This window comes from Limanda limanda, chromosome 3, assembly GCF_963576545.1.
Source record: "Limanda limanda chromosome 3, fLimLim1.1, whole genome shotgun sequence".
NCBI lineage: Eukaryota > Metazoa > Chordata > Actinopteri > Pleuronectiformes > Pleuronectidae > Limanda > Limanda limanda.
The window spans coordinates 6,357,359-6,367,844 of record NC_083638.1 but is presented as its reverse complement, the minus strand read 5'-3'; the positions used below and the strand labels follow the sequence as shown (position 1 = coordinate 6,367,844).

Genomic DNA, 10,486 nt, shown 5'->3' with positions numbered 1-10,486 from the left:
CAAATATTTTGACAGTTATGCCCTGCCACTAGTCTCACAGGCAGCAAAGGCAAGTGATTAATGCTCTGCCCTGAGGAAGGTCTTACAGGCAGCAGGGGTAAATATTGACAGCTAAGCCCTGCCACTAGTCTTACAGGCAGCAGGGGTAAGTAATGACTTTTCTGCCCTGCCACTAGTCTTACAGACAGCAAAGGCAAATGACTGCTCTGCCCTCAGGAAGGTCTTAAAAGCAGCCTTTAAACTCTTGACTGCTATGCCCTGAAGTATGTCTTACAGGCAGCAGGGATGCGTGCAAGTGGTGATGTTCAGGAAGTCATAAACATAAACATTCAATGTCCAGCTTATATATTATTTTCCCTCTTCTCTTCTCTTATCTGTAAACCTATTATTTACGTAATGTTGTTTTCTACGTGATCCTTAAACAAAACAGTCATTTTCTCAGACATATAACTTTTTAAGAAAGTTCTACTTTAATCCCGTTTTTTATAAACTGGATATTGACAGAAATATCTGATTGTTTTCCATTTGGCCAACTTACATAATGTTTTATTCACTGTTCATTTGTCTTATTCAGTTTTATCTCTGCCTTGCAAGGTGTGAAAGACGCCTATAAATAAAATGTATTATTTATTATTATAAATATTATTATAACTTTACCTTTAAGAGCCAGAGAAAATAATGTATCTTCAGTCGCATTAAAAGATTTCCCCTCCTCTCTCTCTCTGAATAACTACCGAGCCGCCGCTAGGGGGCAGACGCTTCCCAGGCAACACTGGAAGTCAAAGCGGAAGTGAACATTGTATTTCCGCCGAGGAAGAAGAAACCCGAGGAAAACAATCACACACCATTGATGTGTGTTTACTTCTTCTTCTTGCGCGTTTACAAAGTTTTCGACACAATCTTGTAGTTCTGTACCGGAAGTGACACGATGCCGGTGATCTGTGCAGCGTCCGGCTGCAACAACAAGTTCGTTAAAGGATCAGAAATACGATTCTACAGGTGAGTTCACACCGGAGGAGCAGGAGCTTCACATGGGCTTCAATGATAATTCGATTAAACACGATTGACTTTAAATCACTTAAATATAAACCACGTCCTCTTTAGCAGTGCAGCGTTTTTAGTCTCATTTTTAATAACCGATTAAATAATAATAAAACCTGGGGCAACTTAACAGAGTTGATGTTAGCAGACGTTATCGTATCTTTAATACATCTATATTTCCACCCATTATCAAAACAATAAGACATCATCAGTGTTGGGAAGGATACTTTGAAAACGTATTCCGTTACAGAATACAGAATACATGCACAAAAATGTAATCTGTAACGTATTCCATTACATTAACTTATCTGAGTAACGTATTCTGAATACTTGGAATACTTCCGGTTTGTATTGCATTTTTTAAGTGTATGATTGCGGCGTTTTTATAGTCAGGGGAGCAGCAGCAGTTTAAACTCTCTCTCCACCGATGCTGCGGGCCGCTGGATGTCCGGCTCCCATCCACTCCCACCTTTGTGCCGGTCCCACCAGAGGCTGAAGGACCCCCCCCTGTGCCAAGGCTGCCTCGCGCCGTGCTACGATCGTTTCGGCGTCGAGTCTATTTTAGTTTGAGCTTGACGCGAGCGTATCGCTCCAGGAAACACACTGAAAAATGATTTTAAACGATATTGATGACATATTTTATATGATTTATAAGCATGCATCCCATAGTTTGTATTCCCCTTCTGTTGTCCTGGAGTTTTAAATTTACCAATTTGACCGATCACATTATTAAATGCCCCCCTCTGCCCCTCCATACAGACACACAAGCAGTCATAAAGATAAAAAGAGAGGGGGGGGGCGTAGAATACGTAATTTACCCTCCACACCCGACATTGAATGGAGCAAACAGCGGAGAAGTTCTTGAAGATGGATGACATTAAATTGGGACGCTGTTGCAGTTAATGTTGGAGCAACAAGTGACCATATGCTTTTATACTACTGGGTCAACGGGTGATATTATTTTAGCGTCGCTTCAGCGTCCGGTGTGAACCCGGCGTGCCTCGCTGGTCTCCTGCAGAGCCATGACAGCAGAGCTCTGGGAGCGCAGGTCGGTCTTCTCTCATCAGGCGCAGGAAGGGCAGCTTGCGGATCAGCAGCTCCGTAGATTTCTGGTAGCGACGGAACTCTCTCAGAGCCTCGGTCCCGAGCCGGTCGCGGTGAGGCTTCTTCACGCCGCCGGGGTCCCGGGCGCTCATACGGCAGCCCTGGTCTCCAGCTGCTTCCTGGGGGCTTTGCCTCCGGTGGATTTACGAGACAGTGATTAAACTCGTGAAACAGAGAAGTACCGTCATGTAATCCACTGATTTCAACAATGTAACTGTATTCTGAATACCATCTATTTAATTTGTAACTGTAACGGAATACAGTTACTCATAATTTGTATTCTAAATACGTAACGCCGTTACATGTATTCCGTTACTCCCCAACACTGGACATCATACAGTGACTTGTATGTTTCCTGGTTTAAGTGTTGGTCTCCCTCGCTTGAGTTGAGATGTGTGTGTAACAGGAAACAAAGTTATAATGAATAATGGATTCAACAAAAATCTGCCAATTCTGGACACAAATATTCTTTAGTCAGTTAAGACAAATGATCCAAATCTGTCACTTGCAAGAACAGAAGAATAATCAATTTATCATTCAATAAGGAAAATACTTGGTTAAATGCAACAAGTGTTTGCAAGCTATGATAACTGCTGGCGTAGGAGGGTGCCCATGTTTTTGGGATGTACTTCAGTTATTGTTTAACGTTTTCCTACTTTTTATATTAAAAAAAGGTATTTTAATTTTATTTCAAGTTGATCAGAAATCTAGTTTGCTCAAACAACTGTATCAGCTTAAAGCTTAACTTATAAATTAACAAATTGAATATATTTAGAAAAACACAAAGTGGAAGGCAATAATGCATCTTAAAGATTAGCATTGCTTATCACTGACCCCTTTGGAAAAATAAATTGCTGGTTTATCATGATGTAATGAATTTAAAACAGCATTAAATCACATGGGATTATCTTGATTTCGGCAGATGATGTACATACAGAAAACCTGACATTCAGCCAGTTGAACTTTATGTCCACTGATGTTTGACAGAAAACGTCAGCACACGTCAAACTTTACAATCAGCTTCATGTTGTTCCTTCGATAAAAAAGAGCTTTCACGGTCTACATATAAATTCTCTGACTTGAGGCAGTGAATGAAAGACCAAAATAGAATAATAGTATTTAAAATAACATAGATCTTTGACCGATTTGGAAAAAGGTGTTCTTCTGCTGTTGAAAAGGTTCAAACTGGTCTAAATCCGTTTCCTCCCTCTCCTGTGTCTCAGGTTCCCGCTCAGCAAACCCCAACTGGCCAGCAAATGGGTCCACAGCCTGGGGATGAAGAACTTCCTCCCGACCATCAACACCTGCCTCTGCTCAGAGCACTTCAGGGCCGACTGCTTCAGGGACTACAACGGCAAACAGTTCCTGCGAGAGGACGCCGTGCCCACCGTCTTCATCGGTCAGGATTCCTCAAAGGTGCAGACTCAAGACTTTATATCGAATATCCCTCAGTGGAGTTTGTGTTTTCTAACTTATTTTGAAAGCGTGGTGTTTTCATTTTGAGGATATTATTTGTTCATTTCACGCTCAGATTTCGTAATGTTTCCCGTCAGAATCCTGCCGTCGCTTTTGCTCGAAACAGTTTGTTTGCACTCAGATTTTCTGCTACTGCTGCACAAATATTCCGTCCTTCAGTTCCAGCGTTTCAGCAAAACTAAAAGTGGAACAAAGAAATAATGCTCTGAAAATGAAAGAACACGCTCTTGAATCAAGATAGGGAAGAAAGTCCATATTCCATCCTAACAGCAGGTGGTGATGACAACCAGTCGCTCTGCTTGATAACTGTGAAAAATCCCACAGATTGAACTTCGTAAACGAGGAGTCGTGCCGAAGGAGACGCCCGCCGCTCCTCAGATTGGAACGCCAGCGGACAGAGACAAAGCGAGAGAAGCCGCCAATCTACGCAGAGAAAGGAGAGGAGGAATGAGGGTGAGATTTCTGCTGCTGCTGTCTGTACTGTGGGTAGATAACGTGAAGTATAGTATTTACATAACCTAACATGTACTTATACTTGTTGTCACAGGGGGGGCGAGGGGGCCGTGGAGGAAAACTGCTGTCCGACAGGTGAGACACTTTTATTCTCACAGATCCGAGTGTTTGAATAAACCCCTTGGAGAGAAAATGCATCAAGAACAGACTCTCATTAAAGAGACGACTCGTTGATATCTGTTTTTTCCCTCTGGATTACACAGGCAGGCGCTTGCAGCCAAAAGCCGGGTGTACGACAACCAAGGTCGACTGCTCTCCAACGCCAAAGACATGTGTGACTGCCTGGACGTGGACTGCATGGGCTGCTTCTACGCCTGCCCCGAGTGCGGCTCGCGCAAGTGTGGCGTGGAGTGCCGCTGCGACAGGAAGTGGCTTTACGAGCAGGTGGAGGTGGAAGGTGGAGAGATAATCCGAAACAAGTTTGCTCTTTAGCTGACTGTGACTCTGAGGTTGTATAGATGGATCCAGAGGGATTCTGGGAAACGTTCAGCTCCAGGTCAGTCTGGTTTATGGTCAAGACTCTGAAGGATCTTCCACTTGCATCACGTTCTGCAACGCTGCCCCCTGTGGCAGTAAACGGAACAGAACAGTGTACGTGTTCTGCTGAATGTCTAATGTGTATTTTCTGGTTTTATGTAACCACTTTTCTTAATAAACTTTTAATATTTGACGTCTCCTCTGTTGATTCATCGAAACCTCTGCAGATTAACTGAAGTTTTAATGCCGGCTGCTGCCAGTGAAATTATCTCAAGCTCCACTTTGTGCCGGTGAGATGCTGAATTTAGTTTCTTTCAAAAATATTAATTTACTTTTTTATTGGATTATTGCAGACGGCGAAAACATGAAATCATATAATGTAAGAAACAGGCAACAGACACTGGAGCTCAGAGGATCTAAAGAGAAATTAAAGGATTTTACATATGCTCATTTAATAATATCTGTTGGGCAGTTGGTGTTTATACAGTTTTGTTTTCAGATAGATATTATTCTCTCGAACAGTTACACTTAAATTCATGAGGAATATATAGTGACATTTGGAGCCATTCTAACCTGTAATGTTTTGTTTGGGTATTGAATGCAAAATAAACCAAGAAGGTTGAAAATATTTGGTCTTTGCTTCAGACACGCTTCAGAACTCTTCCGTGTGAACGATCTCTGTCACTGCGTCTGCACTAAAACAGCTTGATTCCTCATGTTCTGCTCGTCACAGCCTGGAAAAACAAACAACTTCCTCCAGGCGAAGGCAAACTGAAAAACTGGGTGAGATGTCAGGACAGTATCGTGACCTGGGATAAACCGGATACAACTTTAAATCTTACGCACGACCACTTCTACTCCAGAAGCTGATGAATGAAAACATCTTTAATCAACAACAATGTCAAAAATCAGACAATGTTAAAGAGGGTGATAACAAATTCCTGGTTCCTCCCTGACCCCCACACATCTTTTCACTAAGTTCGTAAATCAACCAACTCAAACGACAAGGTGAAAACAACTTCTGGAGTTCATTATAATAATTAAATTAACGATTTAAAGTGTAATTAAAAGGTCAAAGCTAAACCTTAAATCTAAAAGTCTGTCTGTCGGAATTTAATTTTATTTATTTGTATTTGTATAATTATGTCTTTATTTACTTCCATTTATTCTTATATTTTTATATATATTTTTTATATATATTTTTTAATCTTATTTAAGTTATTTAATTTCTGCCTCTTTTTCTTTACCCTGAGTGTTTGATTTTGGGTTGGGGGTGTTCACAAAGGTTTGTATGTTTATAAATGTTTGAATGTATGTTTCTTATATGTAAAACTCAATAAATATATTGTTAAAAAAAAAAAAAAGTCCGTCTGTCCAGTGCTCAGTCTTGAGGAGAGGTCTAGAGAAGTCCTTCCTAATTTCACATATTTATAAGGATAAAAGTCATAATACCATTAGGTTTATAACAGAAAGCACCACCAGTCTAATTTTATTACATTTGACACAAAGCTTTTTAAGAAGGACAGACATTATTAAATTGTGAAAAGTCATCTCAGGAATCCTACTGCTATAAACAAACCCTTTTAAAATGTCAATACAGTTTCTCTTATTTCCATTAGGACAGGTTGTTTGATGATCCCAGACCGGAGCCGTCCCCCTGTGTACTAACAAACTGCAGCAGGTGAGCAGCATGACACAGCATGACACAGCACTTCATCACGCTGCCAAGTGACAGCTCATCTGTACACATCCCGTCGTCCTTGAGCCCGGCCGGAGGTCAGGTGTCACGGGCCGCTGTTCCATTTCCTCTGTTTGTGTCCAGGGAGCAGAGCAATCACAACACAAGGGAGATTGGTTTTTTTAAAATGTTGTGTAAATGAGAAGGAATGGGTTTTCAGTTATGCCGTCTTCATAATGTATCTTATACAGAAGCTTGTTTTTTAAAGGGGCTACGTAGTAATAAAGCTTATTAATATGAATAAAACCGTGTTAGTGTGTGCAGAGAGCGAGTCGTTCATCACAGCCGCTGACGTCTTGCTACAAACTCTAATTTAAAGGAGAGAATTGACTTTGCACAAAGAGCAGACGATGCTTTAGGATGCGAGCCTCTCGTCCTGCAGGCTTCAAGCAGGAGATCGATCACGAGTGTTTCCAGACTCCGCTCGTCACTGTCCGACTCGGTGACCTTCGGCCGTATCTTCATCACCTCGCGTCTCCACGGCGGCGACAGAGTCCTGTCCCGGGCTCCCCAGCATCAACCGGGCTCCGGTGTGAGCTGCCAGGGTTCTCACCTGAAGCTCACCCACCCCCCCAACCCCTCATCCATCTTCACTGCAGTCCAGTCATCATTTACAAAATCCCCGTCCCCGCCTATAAATCCCTCGGTGCCCAGTTCCCCTTGTACCTGTCTGACCTCCTCCACCCCTCCACTCCATCCTGGAAACTTTTGTCATCGGACACGGATTCGCTCTGCAGCCGCTGCGACATCCGGAGAACCCTTCAGTGACAGGGCATCAGACCCCCCCCCCCCTCTGGGGCCCTCTCCCATCGGAAATCTGCACTGCCCCATATCTGGACACTTTTAAAAACTCGACTCACAACACAAAACGCCATCGACCTGAGTGGAAGGATGTGGTAGAGTTTGGGAAAGAACCCAATCAAATAATGGTGTGGATCCAGATCAGGCGACAGATCCTGGCATTTGTTCTCACTTTCTTAAATATTGTCCGAAATGTTTTCATTGCTTACGGGTCCTTGAGAAGAGTTGATCACTTAATACTGCAGCAACAACGACTCTGTGGGAACCCCTTTAAATCCTACGTTCAGTTATTCAGGCCCTAACTGCAACGCACCATGGTTGGAAACCCCCTGACAAGAGCCTATTCCCTTGAAACACTCCTGCTCACAATGTATGTTCATGTTTAAGACCAGAACCATTCAGGAGGGACTGAATCCTTCCAGTCACATTTTGGGTTTTTTTGGACGAACTGCCACTACATGTTTCTTCAGACGTTCATAGTCCCCAGAGGAACTGTAGTAACTCTGATCTTAGTGTCATTTTGTCTACTCAACAGCTCTGCTTATTAAACTTTTTTAAATTTTCGTTGCTCATTCAAAACCCTCGTTACTAGTAAAGTAAGTAAGTAAAGTACTTGTTAATCTGCTTCCTCTGAGCCCTGTGTGTTTAAGTAGAAGTTAATAAAAGATAGAAGTCATAATACGTGTTTGGGATCAAGCTGTAAACATAACTCCCCAAAAACATCCACTGTTTTCAGCCTGACACAAACCCATCTACCACATGACTGCATCCCGTTCCTCCCGGCAGCAGAGGACGCCGAGCGACACACTCGTCTGCAAACTTGATAAAATGTCGATGTAAGTATCGTCCGCTCGTGTCATCAGAGAGGAGAGAGCAGCCGCCTCCGGGGAGCTGCCCGACAAAAACAAGCTGCTATTAAAGGACACCAGTGACCTGAATGGACTGAAATCTGTCAGCAGATACCCAGCATGCAGTGCATCAAACTGAGACTGAAGAGCGTGTGTGTGTGTGTGTGTGTGTGTGTGTGTGTGTGTGTTTGTCTGTGTGTGTGCGTGTGAGACAAGGTCTGAAACAAAATCTATGCGAGAATGTGAAAAGGTCTCAGGTCTGTCAGGACGTCGACAGAGAAGATGAAGTAACTGAGGCGTCACGACTTTCTCTCCCTGATTACAGATGGATCATAAGGACGGACGGGAACAGTTATCACACTGACATACAGTATGTTCAAGTGTTATTTTAAAATATTTTAAATTTTTTGTTAATTGATGCTCTTACAGCTGAGCCTGACTCTTGATTGTTCAAGCCTGTGTATTGGTGGTTACCTTGTGATGTCTGTTTCAAGATGGCAGCGTTTGTATAAAGGTTATTTTTGGCTTCTTTCATGAAACGGAGAAATATCGTCCATGTTTATTTACAGATCTGTGGCTGTTATACATTTTGTAATAAGGACTCAAAACAACTGAGGGCCAAGGGATTGTCTTGATTCTTTTGTAGGAATCTGGTCTTAAATGACAACTTTGAATTTGACTATGATATGTAAAATATACAAATAAAGTAAGATTAAATACACGCAAGTTTATGTTATTTTATCCTTTTCTTTTTTTTGGCATAAATGTGCAATATCAATAAATTTGACATGACCTGATGCTACATAACAACTTAATAACAAACCATCTTGAATTTGACACAAACGTATGAATGCAAAACAGCAGCTGTTGAGATATTTCAGTCTGGATGACGACAGTGAAAAGTGAAAAACACCAAAATGATCTTCAAGTGCTGCTTTTCTCTGTATTTTATCACTTTTTATTGAATATCTGTCCAAGGTCTTGAAGTAGAGACATCACTTTAGGCTGTGAAAAGTTATGAGAGACATTTTACTGTAACACTTTTTATATGAAGAAATTATGAATACAAAATAACAGACACATGAATCAGTAAAAACTAAAATAATCATTCCTGCCCCACAATTATCTATTATATATAGTAAGTGTAAGCTTTTGCCTCTGCTACGATGAAGATGGGATTCTGGCATTGTTTTGGATTTGAGATATCAGAGATCATTGATTTCCAACCTTGGCCTCAGGGTCTCGGACTGATTCATTCAATCCACCCTGAGCTGTAGAAATGAAGTTTTCAGAGGAGTTTCTCAGCTCTGGTTCAGGTTTCCACTCCTCTTCTGCTTTTAATCTGCCAATGCTGCCAGAAAATAAAAGAATCTCTAATGAACTGCTTTGTTTCAAACCTTCTCAGATTCCTTCACGTCACATCTGTCCTCTGCCGGCTTCACACCTCTGGTTCTGTTGAAATAAGACGTGTTGGTGAAGTGATAAAGTTCAGGCAGCGTCTCACACGGCAAGTAAAAAACCTGTCTCCTCTCCTCTCCTCTCCTCTCCTCTCCTCTCCTCTCCTCTCCTCTCCTCTCCTCTCCTCTCCTCTCCTCTCCTCTCCTCTCCTCTCCTCTCCTCTCCTCTCCTCTCCTCTCCTCTCCTCTCTTTCAGCCAGAAGAAGATCTACTATTGTTATAATGCAATTTCATTGTGACGTGAATAAATGATGATAAATGATTAGTTCATCTTAATAAACTGAGGCCATCCTGTCACTAACATTAATATTGTCTCCAATATTTTCTGACCATTTTTTAGTTGACCTATTTTTGTTTTTAATCCACATACATTAATTATTATTGCCTTTGGGAGGAAGAGGGACCCCGGCGGAACCCAAGCAGACACAGGGAGAGTCCCAGAAAGTGGAACAGACAATTTCTGGAGAATCCATTTTTGAGAAAAACTATTTTGCAGACCTTAAAATACACCCAGACCGTCACAACAAGCCCTGTGATGCCACTCGCTCTTTTACGAGGGATCTTTTAAAAAGCAATAATGTTTCATTGTTTTCAGCTGCATATGTTTTCTTCCCGTCTTTATTTAGAAAAATGACTCGTCCTTCTCCCTCCCACCAGAGTCGTAATTGTACATGAAAAACTAAAATAAATCAGAACACAGTGGTTTTCTCAGTGGTAAGTTGCCAAGTCACAACACTTAGCATTGTAATAAAAGACTGGTCGTGGTAATGAGTTAGTTCTGTCTTGAGCAGAGACCCCCGCTTCGTCCGTGTCTCTGTGCAAATTAAGACGTGACACTAACAATGTGCAGACTCAGAAACCACAGATGCTATTGGCTAAGAAACACGGCTCCTCCGTCCTGTGTCGTAGGAACAATGACAGTCCCTGGTGGACTTAGAGGCGGAGAGCTGATTAATTCTCCTCATTTCTCTGCAAAGTCCATTAGTTTGTCCATTAGTTCTGCTCTGCTGGGATCTGGGATTCTGGTTTCA

The 10,486-nt window shown here is 42.0% G+C and overlaps 1 protein-coding gene across 1 annotated transcript; it reads left to right on the top strand.

The window, feature by feature from the left end:
• The first annotated feature begins 818 nt into the window (after positions 1-818).
• Positions 819-4,804, top strand: arl14ep (ADP-ribosylation factor-like 14 effector protein). The gene is made up of 5 exons (XM_061067546.1): positions 819-999; positions 3,369-3,561; positions 3,946-4,074; positions 4,169-4,209; positions 4,338-4,804. Exons 1-5 carry the CDS (start codon positions 929-931, stop codon positions 4,564-4,566), a joined length of 663 nt encoding a protein of 220 aa, XP_060923529.1. The 5' UTR covers positions 819-928; the 3' UTR covers positions 4,567-4,804.
• The last annotated feature ends 5,682 nt before the right edge of the window (positions 4,805-10,486 follow it).

Coding starts and splice junctions, on each gene's coding strand:
- arl14ep (XM_061067546.1), top strand. CDS start 929: ATGCCGGTGATCTGTGCAGCGTCCGGCTGCAACAACAAGTTCGTTAAA. Junction 1,000..3,368: donor TCAGAAATACGATTCTACAG/GTGAGTTCACAC, acceptor CCTGTGTCTCAG/GTTCCCGCTCAGCAAACCCC. Junction 4,210..4,337: donor GGAAAACTGCTGTCCGACAG/GTGAGACACTTT, acceptor TGGATTACACAG/GCAGGCGCTTGCAGCCAAAA.